Source organism: Rhynchophorus ferrugineus, unplaced genomic scaffold (assembly GCF_030347505.1).
Source record: "Rhynchophorus ferrugineus isolate W39M unplaced genomic scaffold, kcgeb_rfMv2 rfM1, whole genome shotgun sequence".
Classification (NCBI taxonomy): Eukaryota; Metazoa; Arthropoda; class Insecta; order Coleoptera; family Curculionidae; genus Rhynchophorus; species Rhynchophorus ferrugineus.
The window spans coordinates 37384994-37408695 of NW_027472580.1; the positions used below are offsets into that span (position 1 = coordinate 37384994).

A 23702-nucleotide genomic window follows, 5' to 3' on the forward strand; every position below is an offset into this window, starting at 1 on the left:
TGCATAAAGGTAAAATGTATATGTAATATATTGAGTACGAAGTATCCATATAAATAGCTATTAAACAACCTAAACTAACTGTTAAAATCGATGGTTTAGATATTTCTCTACATAAAGTAACAGTTTGCCATTTAATACTGTTGGAGTTATTCCGAGCATACAGACGGATAATTATGGAAGATCCAAGTTTTTTGAATATTCATTAGTTTTGTTGTTTGGTTGAAAGAAATCTCCTACCATAGCCTATCAAACATTTCTTGAAACTTATAATGATCCTGCATCGTTATATCCTAATTGTCGGTTTTGATTTCAACACTGTAAAAATGTTGATTTTAATAGCAATGAAAAAGGACGCCTTGTAGGACTAAAAAAATTAATTTATGAATTTTAACAATTATGACAATAAATTGAAAGATGAAAATCCAGCTCAAATTTTCAACTAACTTTCAGGCAGTTTAACAGATATAAAAAAATATTTTTAACAAGAAAACTGAACCGACTTAAAAAATAAATATGGAATTCACTACAAATTAAAAAATAATCAAACTTGGATTCTTAGCACAAAAAAAAACGTTTTAAAATAAAATATGTATGTAATAATCGTAGTGATAACTAAATAAAAATAAACAAAAAATTTATTTAACCTATCTACTACAAGTATTTTATATTCTACTATATACACACAATTTAGCTTAATACCTACCTAAGTCTATTTATCTATTTACAATATTATTTTAACTACTACCAAGAGATTTCTTTGAAGTCGGTGCCGTTTTTTTGTTTTGTTCGTAATTTAATTTTGTGTATATGTCACCAAATTTTATTATTATTTATCTACTGTTTGGGCATATCATAAGGTTAGTGCTTAGAAAGCAAACTGAATGATTTTTACACTAAATTACTTCCGATTCTTCGTTACATCAGCTGAGCAATAACATTATAAACAAGTACCTGATTATTTTAGATAAAAGATATATGAAAATCTCGTACGTGCCTTTGAAATTTGAGCGTTTCCGTTGGTTTCCCCCTCTTCCCCCAATAGATTCTGATTTGGTTCCAATGGAACCATCTCGAAAGTACACTCTATCAAATAAAAAAGCAGTTTGAAAATCGGTCCATATTTGACGGGGAAATATGCGAACATACATAAAAATATATATATGTACAGCCGAACATAGCACCTCCTACTTTTTCGAAGTCGGTTAAAAAGAGCAGCAGACAGGGAAGTTTTAGTGTTCTCGGCGTACTTATCAGATACAGCATCCTTTGATTATCACTTGCTTAGATAGATTCAGCTGGCTGAAAATGTGGGAAAATGGGTCGATCGCTACCAATATAGCAACATTATTCACGGTATCGAGAAAAATGAGAAAAATTATAGAAAATCATGGAAAATATTTTGATAAATATATATTTTGTCAAGATTTCTCAGTAAAAGCAAAGTGAAAAACTGATCAGCATACATGCCTAATAATTGCCTAATGTCTTAATGACCTAATAATGACCTAATAATTGCAAACTGATAAACGTTATTTGTTAGCTATATAGGACAATATAAAAAATCTATAATCTAACGCAACATAAGAAAAAAAAATTATTAATTTCCTGAATCACTTTACAATTAGTAAAACGAGAAGAAGAAAATTTAATAGTCCAGTATATGATCATTGAATGTGATCATTAACGACATGTTATGCATTTCTCGTCGGTCATCATTCGAGACCCTTATCAATCCTAAAATTATTAATCACCAGGAACCTTTCCTTCAGCGTCGCCCTTCCAATAATGACCTATTTAAAAGATAATTTATTCGCTAATGATTATTTTTTCTCTGTCATGTTACTAATTAGTTTTCGTCATGAAAAATTAAAACGTCCGTTTCTAGGATACCAAAACTGCGCCACGTACGATTTTCCGATAATAAATATTCAAAACTTACGTGATACACGCTACCTTGATTGTGAAATAAAATCTCTTTGGAGTCGGTTTTAGCGTTACCACCCTCTCACCCCCGTCGCACACACGCCTGACATGTATGCTATATATGTAACGAACAATATATGAATAATATTGAGAAAAAAAGTGGCTATTTTACCTGCATGAAATCATATCTGATATAATAAAATAATCAGTCCATGGAAAAGCTTTACAAAACGCTAGCTGCCGACATTATACTTTCAAATCGCTGGAAATTCAAACAATGGACAGGTCTCGAACTTCCAAGTACCATGACAAAAAAATTAACCGCCTAATAGCAATAGTGACTGGCATAACTAGATATATATCATATTTGCATAACAAACTGCTAATGCGAAATAAATTAATGGTAAACATTATGAAACAGTATATTAATGAAGTATTTATTTTAATAAAATAAATATATAATATAAAATGTTTCCATTGTTATTTAAGCTCTTGTTAGTTTTCGCATGCAGTATGTTTTAGTTTTCCTGATTATACATTACCCCAGTGCAGCTTCTCAAGAAGCAGCAAGAGTCCTCGATTTCTTTATTCTTTAAAATGTAAATCGTCCTTCCGAAGTTTGAGTCCTCGACGAACTAGACTCTGATCATCGTCCTGTCCGTCTCAAACTCGGAAACTACGCCACCACTCAAGTCCCACTCACAAGATTCAGGAAAAACGCCGGGGATTGGCAGTTCTTCCACTACCAATATCTACTGGAGTCCGATTCAATTCCAAAAATTAATACTCAAGAACAGCTGGAGGAAGCTGTACTTAAGATAACTCGTGATATTCAGTCTGCTCGCGAATCTGCCACAGTCAAAATTTCACCACAACCCCAACCGTGGAGAAACAACCTTCCCGCTTCTCTTAAACATGAAATTTGCATCAAAAATGGTCTATGCAGTCACCCTTGATGCTGCAGACAAAAGGGAGGTGAATAGAGCATGCAAGGGGTAAGGGAGGCCGTCTCGACCTGGCGAGCGATGAAATGGAACTCATTTCTCGCGCACCAAATACTGGACGGCCCCCCTTGGGAAAGACATTCATTCATGTTTGTCATTCCCCTTTGAAGTCAGCGGTTACAGGAAATTTCGCAGTTACTGACCAAGAAAAAGTCAAGCTCCTCGCAGAAACCTACGAGGCTCAGATGAAATACCTCTGCCCCGTTGAGAACACTAAATCTAAAGAAAAAGGCACAGTCATCAACGAATCCAACTCCATCAAAAGACCAGAAACCCCAGCCTTTCTCCTCAATCATTTCGTGTCTAATGCCTCTAGAGAAAATCTCCAGGTTTCGACGGAATATCGATTACCCAGTTAAAAAAGGTCTGCCGAGAAAAGAGTACACTGACGTCGCGTTTTACGCTGACGACAATGCTTTTTCACGGAAGTCAGATTTGAAGTTATGATTCATGAACGTTTACAGAAGCAGCTCGATCATGCGATCAAGTGGTTCAAATTCTGGAGGTTTCAAATCAACCAACTGAAAACCCAGGCCATCATTTTCCATAAGAAGCGTTACGCACTGGGCGTCTCGCAACTGTAACGACACCGCAAAAATTCCATGGCTGGATAACGTTACGTATATAGGTCTTCACTTCGACAGACGGTTGGGTTGGAATTCCCAAATCCAGAAAGCAATCCAGAAAGGTTCGGATAGCAAACCTGCTATCTTCTTTGAGCTGCCTTTTTAGCAAGCTTCCCATCTCCATCAGATGCTTATTATACAAGATGTTAATTCGACGGATCTAATGTCTACTTCAAATTTGTTACACATAACCAGACGAAACAGCTTCAAGTTTTCCTAAATAAGCAGAATCTGACATTCCAGAAATCAAACACTTCATATCTCAATAATTCTACAAACAACAACTCAGCTCATGTTCTTCTGAAAACGCGCTTGTACGCGAGCTGGTGGACATGCTGGGAGCTTAGCACCGCGTCACCGCTAACCTCCCCCTTTTCCAGGCTGAAACGATATCATCCGTCGCTGCTGTCATAACTTTTGCTTCCATACGACAGTATCCAGTCGTGCGTTAACTCAAGTTCGCGAGTAAATAGAATCGCCGGGTCCTCGTGCCCAGTAACGGCTGCCCGATCAGAGGGTGCCATATCAGCAAATTTAATGCAGTCGCAGTAGCGATCCAGAGGGGTCAACTGTGAAGCAGTCTCGGTTTAGTGTATTAGTAAGCCCAAAGGCAATGCCACATAACTCGGTCCAACTTGTCCATAGAGAATGTCTACAAAATTATTCAAAACGTTAATGATATTAATTAGAGATTATAAACTAGAAACTGTTGTAAACCGGAAGTAGTCCAATCTGGAAGTACCATGATATTTACTGGTAAGCATATTTCTATCAATCTTCATATGTATACTTGAATATATCGTAATGCGCAAATACGACGAAGAATAAAAAAGTGAAAAATGTTACAACAAGATATCAAATCCTCTATTATTGAACGTACCAAACGAAAGAAATCAAAATGGCTTCATCGAAAAAAATCAATAAATAAATCCAACAACAAATTCACAACAACTCATTAGACACATAACAAACATATCAACAGAATCAAGGAAAAGAGAAGATAAATCATTAAGGCAAAAGGTGAATTTACTCAATGAATACAAATACGGAAAAAGTATAAGTAAGCTGTAATTAAACCAAATATAAATAATAAAATAAAAAAATTGGGAAAATGAAAACACACTACTTGACCATTGTATTCCAATGTACAATATGAACTTCTTAAAGCCCCCGATATACTTCAAATTTTGTTTGCAAAAAAGTACATTCTAACTCAAATTTGTATTATAGAGCTCCTTATGTAACTAACAGATAACATATATCGCAGATCGACAATAAATTACATGTACCGACTTTAAACAAAAATTTTATCTGAACCAAATCATTAGAAACAAATTTAAAGAGAAAAATCGCTCTATTAAATGGTTATAAACGCAGAACATTTAAATTGATCCATTTTCCAATACCTCGAAGACAGTCAATCTAAATCCACCAATTACTTTAAGTCGCTTTCCTTTGTTGCACAATTTCAAGAAATTAAAAATTTACACAAAATGAATATTTTATAATGATCCTGCGAAATAATTTGTGATATTTTACACTCAAATATACTTATTCAAATATTAAACCATCTAACATTTCAAAACCCAAAACAGCTATGACCCGAGATGTGCTTAAGGGCCCTTTTACATGAAAAGATTAACCCTAAAATGTTACCATATTAATTCAACCTTCCCAAATGAGACTTTATAAAGATACTGAGTTCATTAGTTGGAAATATAGATACAGTAACAAAAACTAATTTGTTTAATTATATGTTATTGAAGAAATAATTGATGATTAAAGATTTTATTAGTTAAAAATATAGGAAAAATAAGAATATAAACCTAGTTATATTCGGTTATAATTGAAAATTACGAACACTATCTTAGGTTACTTAGCTTTTATTATATTACCTATTATAATAAATCTTTAGTCGAAAAATGCACTGTTTTTTTACAATACAAATAAGTCTCTACCTGTAGTTATAATATTGCTAAGTGAGTTTATAGCATTGGCTTCTATAATATTATTTTTTTATCTCAACTCAAACATATCAGCTCCTATACAAGTACGTCTCTGAGGAACAACTTGCCTACCCCCAGGTATTTGTGAGGAACGTGAATACCCACCTCGAATCAGATATCCCATTAGTGAAAAGCTTTAGGAATACGCTAAGTGTATGGCACTTTACAGCCTCAAAACCCGCTGATCGAAGTCCTACCCTTCCATCATTCGCGAAAGGTAATTAAAATTGGCAGTCTCAGTCGTATCTCATGCTCTCTGTCACCCGGCCATTTGGTACTAACTGGATAACTTTATTTACCCAAAAATAGTATCTCTCTCTTTTCTATTTTATTCCTTGACTTATCAGTTCCGTACAAACTTAACCTAACCTAATATGGTGTCATCCTATCGGCCATATGTATCTTTAACACAAAAATAAAGGAGTTTAAATCAATCAGTATTTTGTGTTGCCGTGCAAATTTCTTGTACGAAATAGTAGTGTATGTTCAAACTAACAAACAAATTAATCACAACAAACAAAAATTCCAACAATAGATATTTAGTTTTAAAATACAACGTTCTTAGTGGGAGCATATTATTTGGCGGATCGGTAGATATATATATTTGGACTTGTAATAGAATGGTTATTGATATTTCCAAAGTTCACACCGGTCTACAGCATTTTTGCGCATGGGACATGTGTATCTAATTTTTGTTGCTTCTATATCTATAAATAAGAATAAGAACAAGAAATTGTTCTGCATTTGATTTAATGTGTGAAAAATATCTAAAAATCAACTCAATAAAAATACATAAAAATGACTTATTAAAAAATAACGAACATCCATTTATGATTTATACCTATGGGGTGGTAATATGGGGCTGCACTAAAAATTCAAATCAGTTAGTCATACAGCGCTGTTCAAAACAAGATTCTTCGATTGATTACAAATGCCTATCGCTATGTAACCAATGAAGAACTGCACGATGACCTGGAAATCAAATGGATTTGCGAAGTTGTGCAGGATTTCGCCTTGAAACACGAAAGAAGATTACTAAATCATTCTAACGTGGAAGCCATACAACTGCAGGACAGCACACAGGATGTCAGGAGATTGAAACGAACAAAACCATACGAACTTGTGTGAACATTTAGTGTATATTATTGGTGTAAACTATAGCTATAAGTTAATAATTAATAAATAATTATAATTTTATAATTGAGGAATACATACTGATGTATTTTCTCGCACTCGTCTTACTTGTTAATTAATCCAAGCACATAGGAAAAGTAGTAATAAATTAATTGTAATAATAATAATAATTAAGATTGTATTAAGCGTATCTAATAAAGATGTTATAAAAAAATATGATTTATTTGTTATAAAATAGAGACCAAATATTTAAAAATTGACAGTTTTATTTTTCTTGGCATATTCAACAGAAGCTTCTCTTATCTTATCTTATTTTCTCAACACCCAAATATAACCCCCATCATACTTTCAGTGTACTGGATATTTGAGCATCAGAATTAAATAAATTCCATTGTTTTAACCGCGATGGCAATAACTGCTTTATTTTTTGGTACAAAAAAGTTTCTTATTATATCTTTGAGATTTTCAGAGTTAACACCCTACGAGTTCACCCTACAATAAGACGTAACACACAACTTAATGAATGGTTCCATACAATGAAAAAAGAAAAGAAAATTAACTTAAACTCAAAAACATATCTGCAAAAGTCTTGACTTTCAACGGTAGATTGCAGTATGCTTGATAGGTTTCGCAAATCTTTAATTTCGCTATTTAATTTTTATTTTTATTTTTATTTTATTTTTATCAGAACATATTAAGTAAAACTCTTTTTTTTAGATTTTTTTAGAGCGGTGATAAATCAATAATCATTCTATGTTATATGCGATTGTGAACAGTCATCCTCGAATTTGTAGAGTAAACCTGTAAATCCCAAGTAAGTAATCAATAGTTCAATAGCTTCTCCAAATCAATTCGTTAAATGGATAGGTAAACACTATATTTTTACTGGATCTCTCCATTACGAGGCTTACCGTAATAGAACCCATCCCAATAGACGGCAAATAGTTTCGGTTATGTTTTACCTTTTATGCAAAAAAATATCCCGTTACTAAACCGCCGGTTCGCCCCGAGGATAATATGATCCGGCCGATACCCGAAACTGACCACCGCCGAATCGAAATCAAAAGGATTTTTGTATTATATCCCGATAATTCATTTAATTTACATGTTCATTGATACCGTGGGCGAGCAGGATAAGTGCAGAATTTATTCGCTGGATGCCGTTAATGATGAAATATAAATTGAGCCTTTGGTAAACTATCTGTTAGATCCAATTTATTTAGTGAAATTTTGTTTGTTCGGCGCTACTTTAGCATATATATTTAACAATGCTGCTAGACAAGATTTACATACCTTATATATAGAGTGGCCCATGCAGCAGTTTTAAAGGATTTTTATTAATTTCGAGCTTTGTTGTGAAAAATCGACACAAAGTATTTTATTAAAATTATTGTTCACCGATAGCTGCTACATTTTCCCATCTTGAAGCTATTTGTGGATTCCATCTCGAAAAACGAATGTGTCTTTAGAGGCTGTTTTGCGATTTTGCGATTTTTGGTATTTTCATATGTTTCGAAGCACTTCTCAGATAGGTCACGATTCATATGTTGGAAGTGGTAGTAATTATAATAAGCAATGTATGAAGAATACGGCAAAAGCGTAAGGCACCTTTCAGCACCAAAACTCGGTGATCAAAGCCCTACCCTTCAGCATTTGCGATAGGCTATTAAAAGTGGCAGTCTCAGTCGTATTTCATGCTCTCTGTCGCCCATAGATTTATATTCTTTCAATCAACAGCAATATCAGTAAAAGGCCATTTGGTACTAGTTGGGTAACTTGATCAACCCAAAAAGAGTGGCACTCTCTCATTTCATTCCTTGACTTACCAGTTCCGTACAAACTTAACCTAACCTAATATCGTGTCATCCTATCAGCCACGTGTATCTTTATCACATAAATAAATGAGTTCAAATCAATCAGTATTTTGTGTTGCCGTGGAAATTCCTTCTACGAAATAGTAGTACTTCAAACTACCAAACAAATTCATCACAACAAACAAAAATTCAAACAATAGATATCTAGTTTTACAATACAATTTTCTTAGTGGAGGGATATTATTTGGCCGATTGATTTCGAAAAACAATGTATCTCTTGAGGCTATCTACGAATCAAACCATTTTTTTGTATTTTCAAAAGTACTGAAGCGCTGCTCAGATAGGTCACGACTCACATATTCGAAAAACTAGTAATCAGAAGAAGCAAGGTATGGAGATTACGGCATATGAGGTAACACACCCATTTTAATATTTCCAAATATGTTTTCATCGGTTTTGCAATATCTAGTCGAGCATAGTTCGGCTGAAAGATTTTTTCTTGTGTTTTTTTTTCATATTCCTGCTGTTTTATCGCGCAATGCTGCATTGATGATTTCATCGGTTAATCCTTTAAACCATCGTCTTTAGATTTTTTAGCTATTCAGCACGCTCTCTGTTTTCAATGTTAAAATCAGCACTTTTAAAACGTCTAAACTAATATTAATATGTTAAAATCGATAGAGAATGGTTGCCATAAGTTTCACACAACAGTCGATAGCCTTCAGTCGCATTTTTCTTAATACTGAAGTAAAAAAGTAAAACTATTTACAAACACGACTTATTCGGTATAAATGCAGAGCATTGAAAAAATGTGTTATTCAAAGTTCAACAAAAATGACACATACTGAAAAGTAAAGCCTATCAATCATCTCCACCATCTGTTTTCGATTCTTTACAATTAATTTATAGGCCTGATTTTTTCATCATTTTCAATTGTTTTTACAATCTCTGCAATTTCCAGACCATTATTTGTCAGTGACATTAAAATCTTTTAAATTGTTAAAACCAAAACCAACAATTGGAATATGCCAGAGCATCATCGTACAATTCTAAAAGTGTTTAATGGGCTTCGGCAGTAGATTTTTTCAAATAATATAACATAATAATTAATGTCGAAAATTTTATTTTAATTTATAACCATAACTCTATAACATCAAGAGACTGTAAAACTGTTATTGTGTAGAGTCATCAATGCCAAAACTATCGAATTTAATAAATAGGTTAGGTTGTTTAACAATTATGTATATTGATATTTTGTATATGTACCAAAACATGCAGTTAATCAAAATACATAGGAGCAGGTCCACTATTATGGTGTGTCGCTTCGGCAATTTCTGCTGGTGAAGTCAGTCAATTAGCGTGTTCTTAAATGACATGCAACTTAAATTCATGCAAAGAGATTCGTAGAAAAGAAAAAATTAAGGCGTAGAGTTTTAAATTGTGAACTTTAAGTTTCACTTTTAATTAAAAACATATAAAAGTAACTTAAAAAATATTTAATCAATGGCGTGATTATTTTAAATCTAAAAATCCACTTCAAAATGATAAAAATATGTCACACAACAACTATTATAATCATCCGGATATTAAAAGTTCATTATCTATATTTGATTATTTTTATAGTATTTGTTTAATTGTAATCTTTTTATAATTGATCATTATTGACAGTACTGGCTAACATATGTATTATGAACTATATTTAAATACAAAAGCTAATTAGGCTGAAATATATATAAAATCTCCACTGAAAGTAAATGAACGAGAAATCCTTACAAGATCTTAAAAAACTCAAATATTATAACCCATTTGAGATCAAAATTCAGATGAAGTGCTCATAAAGGTTTTAATATAATACTGTCCACCGTCTTGTTAGAAATGTTATACGTGAGTTTAGATATTACCGTTAGTACCATAACATACTAATACAAGATAGGTATTATCCGTTAATACAGGATAAAAGCTTGATGAAACCATGATTTTGTATCTAAGCGGACAGAGATTGCCCGGTTCAAACGCCATTTTTCATACCGAGTGATGTGTAATTTTATCAACGATTTTAATTTTTGTTTGAACAGACGTGCAGTGACCTGGCTGCAACTCGTTTGGATGGCACGAAAATATTATGAAGAGATCTGGTCTAACGTATGTGCACAAAAAAGTCATGGCATCTTGAATATAACGCGGATTATCAGTATAATAATGGAAGAATATATGCAAGTACCGATGTGGTCAATATCAATTCTTGTATATGTTAGCAATGTTATTATTATTACTCATTATGTAAATTAACACACATTATATCCCATTAAAGAGCTAACTAAAAGTATTATATGTTATTCAGTTCAGTTTAACTTGATCCGTCGAACTCAGCATGTTTTATTTTTAAAATTACAAATAATATTAAAAAAAACATGGCGACACTTTGACCAAAAACAACGACGAGTTGATGATTCGCAGCAGTGTTTGAAGATGATCAAGCGTAATAAACCCGAGTTTTGGCGTCGATATGTGACAATGGATGAAACATGGCTCTATCATTTCACTCCGAAGTCCGACTGACAGTCATCCGAGTGAACTGCACACGATGAACCCGCTCCAAAACGTGGGAAAACACAACAGTCGGCTGGCAAGGTTATGGCGTCTGTATTTTGGGATGCGCATGGAATCATTTTCATTGTATACCTTGAAAAAGGAAGGATCATCAGCGACTATTACATAGCGTTATTGGACCGTTTGAAGGACGAAATCGCCGAAAAACGGCCGCATTTGAAGAAAAAAAAGTGCTGCTGCACCAAGACAATGCACCGTGTGAAAAATCCATGAATTGGGCTTCGAATTGCTTCTTAATCTACCGTATTCTCCAGACCTGCCCCCCAGCGACTATTTCAGTAATCAGATCTCAAAAGAATTCTCGCTAGGAAGAAATTTTCGTCGACTGAAGAGGTGATCCACGAAACTGAGCCTATTTTGAAGTAAAGGACAAAGCGCACTACAAAGATGGTATCGAAAAGTTGGAGGGCTTTAAATTGTATAATAAATTGGATAATCAGTGTATCATCCTTGAAGGGGATTATGTTAAATAAAATAAAAACTTTTTTTGCCAAAAAAATTATGCTATAATTTACTATGCTAGGCTGGGGACTTTTCAAATGACCTGTTATATAAAAAAATAGTGTTATAAAAATATTTCCTGAATAATAGAGCAGTTGAGAAGAGATAAGAAGTTTAAGGGCTAATTAATATAAAATCAATGTTGAACATTAAGACAGCTCATTAAATTTAAGCCATTGTTAAGATACAATATTCTTCCTGCTCCCTGCGACTCGTAGAAAAGAACAAAATGGTCGCAAAACTTTTCCAATTTAAGATACCTGCCCCTAATTTTATAGCACATTAGATATTAATTGGCTTCACTATTCTCAATTTGCGACTAATTATGGTCCGCTTAATTAAAAATGCAATTGCTAGAGACCGCGCACACCGCACAGATATCCTTTATAACGCGGGATCGTACAATTTGCAATTTTAATGGCTATTAAACTTCACCGGAAACGGAAAATGTTTGGATTTACACAGCTCGAAATAAATTTCGAAAAGGCCGGCGTTTGTTAGCATTAATTCTTTAAAGTATACGGAGAACCTCTTGATTTATTCCATTTGTAAAATAATTAATATTTTAATGAAAAAATTATTAATATACACTTACAATTTTTCTTGTTTTTATTCAGAAATAGGACTTAAACTTACCGCCAAAATATCCTCGAGGTTTGCAAATGTTGGGCCGTTTTGCAAAATATATCAGAATCGAACTGGTCACATCTTTGGTTATGTCCAAATCGATCACATATTCCTGACGAAGTGTTTAGTTCTTAGTTCCACCAGGCCATCTAACTGGATGTTACCAAAAATGCTGCCGTTTTGCCTTAAAAAAAAATGAAATAAAAATATAACAAATTTATAAACTACATTAACAAAATAACAATAATGAGTGCTAATTGAATACATTTAGAATTACATAGTTCATATAAGTAAATATATATAATAAAAAAATACACAAGAAGTGATAACGTCATATAAAAACTTGAAACAGAATATAACTGGATTCACAATAGACAGAGAACTATAGAATAAATACATAGATTATCGATCCAAATAGAGACCTAAATGTTAAGAGATATTGATGGATTCTGTTATAACATCTCATACTTTGATAAAGGGTATTTATCAATTATATTTATTTATTATTATTTACAATTATAATATCAAAAACCCTCTGCAACTGAAAACTTATTTCCGGCGTGTCAATGATCAAAATCTACGTATAGTTTGTCCAAGGTTTCCTTATACATATGTCATCAAGATGTTTAATGTACTACCTACCGCAATTTGTAAAATCATTTTTGAATCATACAATATTTTCCTTCTCATTTTATTCTAGTTAAACAAGACAAAATACGGTCTGATAAGTTCGAATGTGCAACCGAATTATCCTGTCCATGCTGTCCGGTTATTAAACGTATGCAAAATTCTTTAAAACAATAGTGATAAGAGGTTATAAACCAGCAAACGTTATTTTAAAGCCTTGCTTGTTTTGAATTTCAAATCTCCGCTTATTATTACTCTGACTGAAAATTCCGAAGCCGGACAGAACAGATTGCTTCTCTAATCAGTTACTTTGAACAGGAACGAGATAATGAAGGCTCCCTCTTGTCAGTAAAATTTGTTAGAGAGGTAAGCATTTTTATTGTTAAATATTAATTTGCTGCAATTGCTATTGAAAATATTTTAGGTCGTGCTGCAGTTGCATTGAATATTAGCATGGACACGGTCACTGAAATATCTAAAAAAATGAAACATATGATGTTGAATTCACCGAAAAAAAAAGTCCTCTTATGAAGCAGGTGACAAATCAAAATCAGCTTGGTATTCACTCAGAGATTAAATATATGAAATGTATAAAAACAGTGAGTAGTTTTTCAATACAAATATAATTTATTACAATTATTTCAAAGGAAACTGTTAGTCTGAAAAGTATCGAAGAGCCTCAAATGGAACTTCTGGATATTGCTTTTAAAAGATTAAAATTTTTAAAACCATATAATAAAAGGAAGGAAGACTTATTATTTCAAATTATGTATTTAAATGAGACATAGATATTTCAGAATGGGACCAATATACCCAACAGTCATTCGTGGCAACATGATAATAAAAATAGTGTTGATGTTAGACAAATGTTAGATAGATTGGAAATTAGCAGCTTAGTTATTGAATAAAGCTTTCTGAATATGCTGTAATTCAATACTGCCAATTTCTAAGAGAGGTTGATGAGAATGGAAACAACGAAATGTGGGTATATAATTAATATATGATAATTGTAGGAAATGATATTGTAGAGTGTAAACGATTTATGTGCACAGATATGTGTGTAAATGTTCAGAATATACATGACCATTTGTTTAACTGTATCAAGATACAAAGAATAGTAACCCCCTTACAGATATGGCAAATACATTAAGAATAATGCAATAATTAAATCTAGTTTGGTCAAAAAATAATATTAATAGAACAAACCAAGGAGAAATACAGCGATATCAAAATGACTTTACAAGGAAACACTATACCTAAGGTCACACTAATTAAGCGTAAAAAAATAATTAAACTATCTAATAAAAGTAAAATAAGTTACTTGGATATATAATTGTTAATTAGGTGGATTAGGTGGTGTATCTAGGGATGTAGTGTATACAACTACAAACGCGCCTAGAACTCTAACTCATAGGTAGTATGGAAAAGAGTTCAGTGTAAATATTAACTAACCTAAACTATAAACTATTATAACGGTGTACTTAATTGTAAATTTAAGTCTTTCAATAATATATGCGTTAGTTCCACTATAATATTAAAATAAATAATATTTGATAACACTGTTTTAATTGTTTTGTTTAGATTAAAATATTGCGATAAAACCAAACTGAACTAAAACTCGGAGTTAATACGGCCACATTGCGATGTTTTGTCGTCATAAATTTAGATGACGTATCTACAAAATAACTTTAGATAGACTACATGTAACTTTTATCTTGCTTAGAACATATCATTAACAAACAAATAAATAAGAGCCTAAATGCCAAGAGGTATTGTTTAGCTACAGACTACATTCTTCTAGAATTTTGGTAAAGTATCCGCTATTCTTATTTTTCAGCCTCAGAATTATATATCATTATTAGCTACACGTGATGAAAATATTTAAATGCATTTCGGTAGTTCATGTCAGTTTTCTGGACAACTGATGTGTATGTGTATTGCTCTGTGCTTCCTGCCGTGTACTTTTCCAACAAAAGTCATCAAATAGGCTTTTAAAAAATACAAGAGGATGTAAAGAGTATATACCAGTAAAATAATGAACTCAAATTAATTATTGGATTAAATGTACATATAAACTACAAAATAGGATGTAGGTTACAGCTTACATAAGAAATATAGTAAAATATTATTACTTCAGGGTCGATTATTGAACCTTATCACCAATAAAAAAACAGATATAAAAATTGTGTTTTATTCAGATTATGTTATTTATTTCAATATATTATTTATAGCAACGATATTACTCTATATATTAAAAAATAAGAGAAACTAACATTTGGAAACCAATTTCCTTCCTTTTCCAGAGATCATTTGAAAAAAACTTGATTATAGAAAATTGCTTTGACCGAGTCAAACGTTGTTAGCGGCTTAGAACTGGGAACAACGGAGACAGGACTATCAAGCTGGATGTCTTGTTTCATTCATCTATCGCTTCCGAATTTTTTTACATGAACAGAATATTCAAGTAATGGACATATTTTGAAATTTTGTACGAAAGGTAATATGAATAGCCGTTCAATTTTAGTTTATTAATCTAGGAGTATTTGTTTTTTTATCTTAAATCGTCCTATTTCTATTTATCTTGCAGGTAGGTTTTAGAAAAAGGACCATAGAAACGTAAAATTCAGTTTCAAACATTTACAGTACATTTTATGACCTCAAAATAGGTACCACTGTTTATTTAATGTATTTCTCAAATATATCCAGCATGGGTTATTGCATGAAATATTACAATGAATCAACAATGTTATTCCAAACATAACATAACAACACCTCTCTACTGAAAGCATTATTAAGAATAAAAAATATATTTGTGAGTTGGTGCAAATATTACAGACTGACAAAAATTAATTTAGCTGATGATTACAGACAGATATATAACGAAAATATGAGATTCAAAAAAATGGATATAACTAATGTATCAGCTAAGGTTTTATCCAATGTTATTTAGCAACATATGACAATTGGATGTTAACTATTTGTCATTTACTCAAATTCAATATTGTTATCCCATCTAAAATTTTTAATAACGAAATTAGGATAAATAATTGGATTTCATAGTAGAAGGTAAATCTATACAGACAAGATGTTCCAAAATGTTAAAATGACAAATAGTTCTGTGCAATCATTACTTCATTCATCAATATATAGTATTATTCATGAATAAATAAATAGAATATCCATTTTAACCTTATCTTTAATCTATAATTTCTATTATTCTATATTATTTTTATATATTCAATAACAAATAACTTTGATATTTAAAATAACCCTATCAAAACAAAATATATATAACAGGTCAATTAAAAAGTCTCCTGCCTGACACATAGATGGCGCTAGTAGAATAAATCCATATGTTTATTAGTTAGCCCTCAAAAAATGCGTGTATAAATTTGACAGCTGTCGCTGTAGCTTGTGAATTATAGCATTTTGAGTGAAGCAACTTTTGTTATTGTGAAAAAAATGGATAAAAAGAAATTTTGCGTTTGGAAAAAATATTGTTGAAGCAAAAACTTAGCTTGCTGCCGAGTTTCCGGACACTGACCCAGAAAAATCAATCATCAAGAATTAGTATGCAAAGTTTAGACGTGGTGAAATGAGCACCGAAGACGGTGAATGCAGTGGACGCCCAAAAGAGGTCATCCGAGTGGACTGCACACGATGAACCCGCTCCAAAGCATAGGAAAACGCAACAGTCGGCTGGCAAGGTTACGGCGTCTGTATTTTGGGATGCGCATGGAATAATTTCCATTGACTACCTTGAAAAAGGAAGGACCATTAACAGCGACTATTAAATAGCGTTATTGGACCATTTGGATGACGAAATCGCTGAAAAACGGGCGCATTTGAATAAAAAGAAGCTGCTGCTTCACCAGGACAATGCACCGTGTCACAAGTCAGTAAAAACGATTCCAAAAATCCATGAATTGTGCTTGGAATTGCTTCTTCATCCACCGTATTCTCCAGATCTGGCCCCCAGCGACTATTTCCTGTTGATCATCAAAGATCTCAAAAGAATGCTCGATGAAGAGGTGATCGCCGATTGAAGCAGAGGACAAATCGTATTAGAAAAATGATATCGAAAAGTATATATCTATAATCAGTGTATCACCCTTAAAAGGAATTATGTTGAAAAAAAATTTTTTACAAAAAAATGTGTTTTAATATGGTAGGGCGGGGACTTTTCAATTGACCCTTTACGTAGCGTCTAAACATTTTAAACAACATTCTATCTCATAAAATAATTATTCCTTAACTTTGAAAATATTAAAATGACATCACTAAACCCACCGTAACACAATATTTAATTATGGACATACGAGGTATTAGGATCGAATGGTTATACATGTATTTTTTACTATTCATTTCCATTATATCCGTTCCTATTATATAAACTTTTCAATTGATCTGTTATATAATTAAAAATTTTCCAACAGTCCATGTACTCTAATATTTTATTTTATTGTTTTGCTTATCTGTAATTGTCTAGTCTATTACTCCCATTATCCCAAAGCAAATCCATCAGGAAAATAATCTAAATTAAGCGAGTTTCCATCGGAAATGGAAACATCATTTAAAAAATGAAGGACTGTCGATTATACTGAGAGGTAATATCCATTATTGTCGCCTGACATTTTTTTAAACCAAATTCGTCGAAATTGGAGATCATTTTTTTTATTTGAGAGTAAAAATCTGTTATATAATCAATTTAAAAAAAATTTGAAAAGTTATTAGAATGATAAAAAATTGCTTTTATATTTTCAGTTAAATATGTGTTGTTATTTCTGTTAAGTGGCCTTTTAACAATACTCTACTAGATTACTGATATTCGTTAAATATCATCTATTCATCAAACTAAAAACTCGATACCATTTTAGTATTCCATCTTTCATAGGATCATAACCAAAATTTCATAATTAAATTAACTCAATTCTAAACGTTTAGAGAGCTTTTTCAATTAAATTGGCTTCAGTACGAAAACGTTTATGGTGGAAAAGTTTTGCTTGGTTTTTTAATTGTTGAAAATTGAGCCATTTGACAGCTTCAAGTTTCAGTCAACTGTAGATTTAGCGTCATGTCAATTTAAACAATACTAGTGCAAGTGAGGGACCCTGAGGAAACCTAGAGTACTTGAATCTCTTAGCAGAAGAAGAATCACCGACTTTGGGTTGAAATGAACGGGTTTCCAAATATGACTGTGTCAGGCTTACAAGAATACTGGCTATGTCAAATTTAACCATGATGCCATACTTTGTCAAAGGCCTTTTGTTCTGTTAAAGTGACAACTCCCATTGGGCTATTTTCTTGAAAAGTACAGTTTACTTCACCTGATAACCTTGCGATTTGATGGATTGATAAGTGCTGGATGACGTTTCGATTTTTTCTATGAAGAACTTGGAAGGCTTATTCGACGGTAGTTAGAATATGCGCTTTTTCTATCTTTAATATGAATTTTATTTGAAAATATTCCAATAATCTATTGAAGGAAGGTGAGAAGGTACATTTGAATGAAGGATGATTATGATGATTATGTATAAAGTTGATAGATACATAGCAAGTCTAATTATGACATAAAATAAATTACTTAAAAGGTATTTTATGATACAATAATATTTAAATTTATATGATATTGCTATTGACATATTGGTAAGCTTTCCACGAGCGATTACAGAAGTTATAAATTGTTCCGAAATTGTGTGTAATACTAATTATGTTTCGGTTGATTCTGATTAAAAACAGGTTGGTGTGTCGGTTGAATTATTATTAAATGGCTATAAACAAAAAGTCATACTAACGTTTTAATTATTATATGAGTGGACTTGACGTTTGTTAATACTGATAAATGACGTTAAATAATAAAATTTTCGATATTATCATTTCCAATTCCTGAGAATAGACCATTTCCAATACCCGTAAATTGTTATTGATATACGGATGTTTTCATTTATATTTTGCCAAAATATTGTCGTTAATTAAATGTACTATATTATAATTAATAATTAATTGTAATTTAATGATATGTATTTTGATAGACATAGCATATAAAAGAAATAAATAGCAATATAAATTACTGTTAAACAACCTAACATAATATAACGCAACAAACAATAACAGATTTCCATGTATTGTTATTGAGTTATTTATGTATGTAAAAATACACTAGACATTATACTCTCAAAAGTGTATTTTCGACAATGATTATTTGTATTGTATTGCTTAACCTGAAAAAAATTGATGCTAAAGTTCATTAAAGAGTTTTAGAAAAGTTATGTCCCAAAAAAGCCAGCCGCATCGAAACCGGAGCGGAATATTCTGGCCATAAATTTTTGCTGCGCATATGGTGGGATCAACAAAGGGTATTGTATTACAAGATGCTAGAACGGAATGAAACTGTTCCTGTAGGTTCCTGTAGTTCCTACCGACGTCAATTGCGGCGGTCAACTATATGGTGTATTATTGTGAACCAACATTAACCCGTAGATGTATAATAAGTGAACTATTATTGTTTTGTTCCCTTGGAAAGTTGTCATTTGCTGCTGCCACTGAGCGGATGATTTTTTGAGTACATATTTTAGTACAAGTTAGTATAGGATTATTTTCGCTGATATATGGAAACAGTGCAATATATCATGGGCGAATGTATTTATAGTACGATGTTAACTAACGCGGTTCCAACATCGATTCGATCGTTCCATGTTATACATGGTTAATTTTTAATGTTAAATTATAAATATACTCCAGTCTCATATCTTGAAGAAGGTATCAGCTATGTCACGTAACTCTACTTTGAGGCATTTCAAAACTATTTACTTGATATTTTTATCATTATAAATGCAAAATAATGTATGGTTTATTACCGCTATCTATAACACACCAAAAGAATTATTTTAAAGGAATTGATTTTAAAGAATCAGTTTGTTAATAAAAACAATTAGACACGACCAATTTCAGGTAAATCAAGCAAATACATTTATTGCTAACAAAAATTCATTTGAAGTAAGGCATTAAGGCAAGAAAAGTATTTGATATTAATATTTCAGTATATTACTTAACAAAAATCATCATATCTCGAGTGTGTCTTCCAATGTAATAAAAAAACCAATAACATAAAATGATAGTTTCTGTGCGTCAAAAAGAAATCGTTAAAAAAGCATTCGTTTCTGTCATTTGATCATAGACTACACCACCGGAATAATAGAACCAAACATCACCTAGATATTTTAATATAAAGCGAGACGCATTTATTTTGGAATTTATCCGTAATATATTCAAAAGATATTTCGTGACTTGATTTCGGGACGGGACGAACGACGGGCGAACAAAAAAAAAAGAATAAGACAGGAACCATAAGAGCGAAAGTAGAACGTTTCCACGTGCCAAAGAAATAAGAGACGTAAAAGATAAATCCGGTATAAACCAGAGAGAGGTCTTGCATCGTGGAGATGACCTTATGCTGCTAAATTTGTTCGATCTAGGCACGGGTAAAAGCTTTTATTGACGTACTGAATACATTTCGACCAATGGCGTGCGCAATCGGCGGCAAACAGCCGCTACGCGTAATCGAGAAGGTTTATGGTGTGCAGTGGCTCAATGTTTAATCCATTGCGCGAACTTAATATAATTTTGATAATATATTCGTGGAACTTTTCACGGTGTTTATACGAAAAATTATGGCATGTGCATCTGTTTTAACATGTAGAGATAAACGTTACTCTTAACCAATAACATATTGAGTTAGGTAGATGTAGTTTCCGTTTTCTCAATGAAAAATAAATATTTTTATATATGCAGCAAGTTCGTTCTGGGAAACACCTAGCAACTGCTTATATATTATATAAATCGATAGATTATTGGAATCCTGCAAAACCAATATCGTTATTCGACCCGGTATCGCTATGTTGCCAGAAATACGGAAAAAAGTTCTAGAAAATAATGGGAAATAATTTTATTCATATATTATTATATCAGAATATTAAATTGAATAACAATTAAGAATCAGATAAATAAAAGAAAGATATTTTGAATATGTTGTAATATACTGTTCACCAATAATATCCATCTTCATAATGAAAAAAAAAATCCGACATAGTGATCTATATGTAATTTCTATATGTAATCCCTATATGTAATTGATAAATAAGAAATTAGCAAGATATAAAACTAAAAATAATGTATTGTGTTTGTAATTACGACTTGCTATGTGCTTTAGATATTTCAGAAATCGTCTGACATTACTATTCGGTCATTAGATAACATTACAAAATAATAATTTCCTTCTTTTTATTTATTTCTAATTCCCATGATCGATATAATGACAGCATACCGAGAACATGGTACGTCAAAAGAAGTCTATAATCCGGACTGCCTGCTTCATACCATGCTCTCCCATGCAGTTCATTTCAGGTATGATTTAGGCGGCTCAGTTATGGTTCAGTCTTGGTTTAAAAGGCATTAGAAAATTATTAAACATTTTTCCTAGTCAGAATAATTTCCAAACATCAACAGATTTCAATTTTCCATTCCTCAACATCATTATAGAAACTGGCGGATATTTTGCTACAAGAATGAGAAAACATTCCGTTGGAAACTATTCACATACTCTACTAATATATTCCAGAAGAATTACAGCTGTCTTAAAAGTAATTATGTTAAAGATTGTGTATATATCATGTATTCGTATTATTTTTTCCTTCCACTGTAGCTTTTTACGAAATTCTGAAAACTATAATTAAATTAGGCATTCACAAGGCACAAGGGCATTCTTATCACTTAAACCTATTTCGGCTGTAGATGCCCAGGGTAGTATCTTGGGTCTGCTGATATCCCAACAACAAAAAAACATAAAATATGAACATTTTTCGACGATACTGTCATCAGGGCAAAAGATGTATCCCAGTTTAAGGCTGTAGAAAAAATTAAAGAAGCGGTCAACAAGATTTACAAATGGACTAGAAACTGGAATATACGGCTTAATAGCTCGAAACCTGTCCATGTTAATTTTACGTCGCAGTGAAATGACAAAAACCTAGTTATATCCGTCAAGTGATACAGAGAGTCCAGACAGTACAGTCCGAGACAAAAAGAAAAGCAGATTAGACTCAAAACCAAGCAACTGTACTGGTTAGTCGGAAGAACCTGATCTAAAATCATAGAGATTGGTTTACCAGCCAATAATAAAGCCAATTAGACCTATTGGTGCAAACATGGGGTTGCACTGAAACATTAAACTAATGAGAAATCCAACGCACCCAAAAAAAGTTCTACGTATTATATCGCAAAGTAACCAATGAGGAGCTGCACGATGACCTTAAAATCAAATGGACATACGAAGTGATCCAAGATTTAGCCTTAAAACATGAAATAAGGTTACTAAAACACAGCAACGTGGAAACGATTCAGCTACTGGACAACACGCAGGCAATCAGAATATTGAAGCGAACTGAACCACCCGAACCTATTTAATATGTAAGTATATTCTTAACTTTAGCTTAAGTAGTTTAGTCTTATTTTAATTTGGGACATACTTACTGGTGCTTTAATCCCGTACTCGCCTTGCTTGTGTATTAATGCAAGTAAAACACAACAGTAGAAATGAATTAATTTGTAAATTAAAATTGTACTAAGCATATCTAATGTAAGATGTAATTAATAAAAAAAACATAATTAGAAAATCCATTCGATTCAAATTTCAAACGCGTTTAGCTGGTTTTTCGTTTGCGGTTTAATCTATATCGAAACTGATCCGACCGGGAGAAGACAAAGGTGAGGCCGTCGGGCAATATGGCGATAAATTTGGCGCAACAGGACCCAAAACCAAAACGCAAATAAATCAAACGTCCAACACCCGATGTTCCCCCGGATAAAACCGCAATTTAATCGAACACGGATTCGTAAACAACGCCGATGGTTAAGAGGTAGACTTCAAAAGGATTTATCAATAAATTATTTGTGCGATAAAGGCGACGAGGAGACTGTGGGTGTAAGGATATGGTTTATTTGAACGATAGAAATCAAGATGGGTTTAACTATAACATTAATTTTAAGGAACGGATCTTCACACTTCAAGAGTTATGTTCATCGGTGTTTATCAATAAATAACAACAATGGTATTGTCGGATTAGCGGTACAGATTACGGAGATAATGGAGTATTAACTATTAGCAGGACTGTAGGAATTAGTAATAGTTTGCGGGATTTACAACTATAGGTGGCGTATTTATAGGCTATCGTATCTGACACTTGTTGCTTATGGTCAGCAACGTTACTTTTTCATCACAAGTGGGTTTCAATTTGAACAGTTTTGAGTTTGAATACATTTCATTAATAATGATCAAATTCTTTTAGGTATATTAAGATAGTTTCACTATTTATATACAAGGACCACTCGAATGACTGACTTATTTGTACCTGAACATATAGATATAGATCTTGAGATTTCGAGTATGGAATACATTGGGGTGCACTAACACTCTTTCGAAGTACTTAAAACAAACACTTTGAAACACAGTCCTTATGGATTCTTAACGGATATCGCACTGCATTACTTCATTAGACGTGACATAGTATAAATCGTTAACAATGGCACAGAAATCTTTATTTTCAACTGTTGAATGAAAATATTGATCGTACAACAACACATTGTTATATAGTGATAACTTCTATTTGCACTGGACAAGCCAATATATATGATATAGATGAGGATAATGAACATAAATTGTTGTAATATACTATATTAGATGCAATTATCTGAGCTACATCTTCATGCTTAAAGTAGTAGTAGATCCTGGGACTCAAACTATCTCCAAAAATGTCAGTCATCTCGCAAAATCTT

General features: G+C 32.4%; 1 protein-coding gene across 6 annotated transcripts in view; it reads right to left on the reverse strand.

The window, feature by feature from the left end:
- Positions 1 to 23702, reverse strand: part of LOC143196663 (uncharacterized) — a 193180-nt gene that overhangs the window by 49463 nt on the left and 120015 nt on the right. For 4 of the 6 annotated variants that reach the window (XM_076404580.1, XM_076404559.1, XM_076404553.1 and 1 more), the window contains one exon: positions 12255 to 12429. In XM_076404580.1, the coding sequence (XP_076260695.1) occupies positions 12395 to 12429 (35 nt within the window). In that variant the 3' untranslated portion in view covers positions 12255 to 12394. Of the gene's footprint in view, positions 1 to 12254; positions 12430 to 23702 lie in introns of those variants that run through there. The other 2 variants (XM_076404567.1, XM_076404545.1) reach the window with 1 other exon arrangement.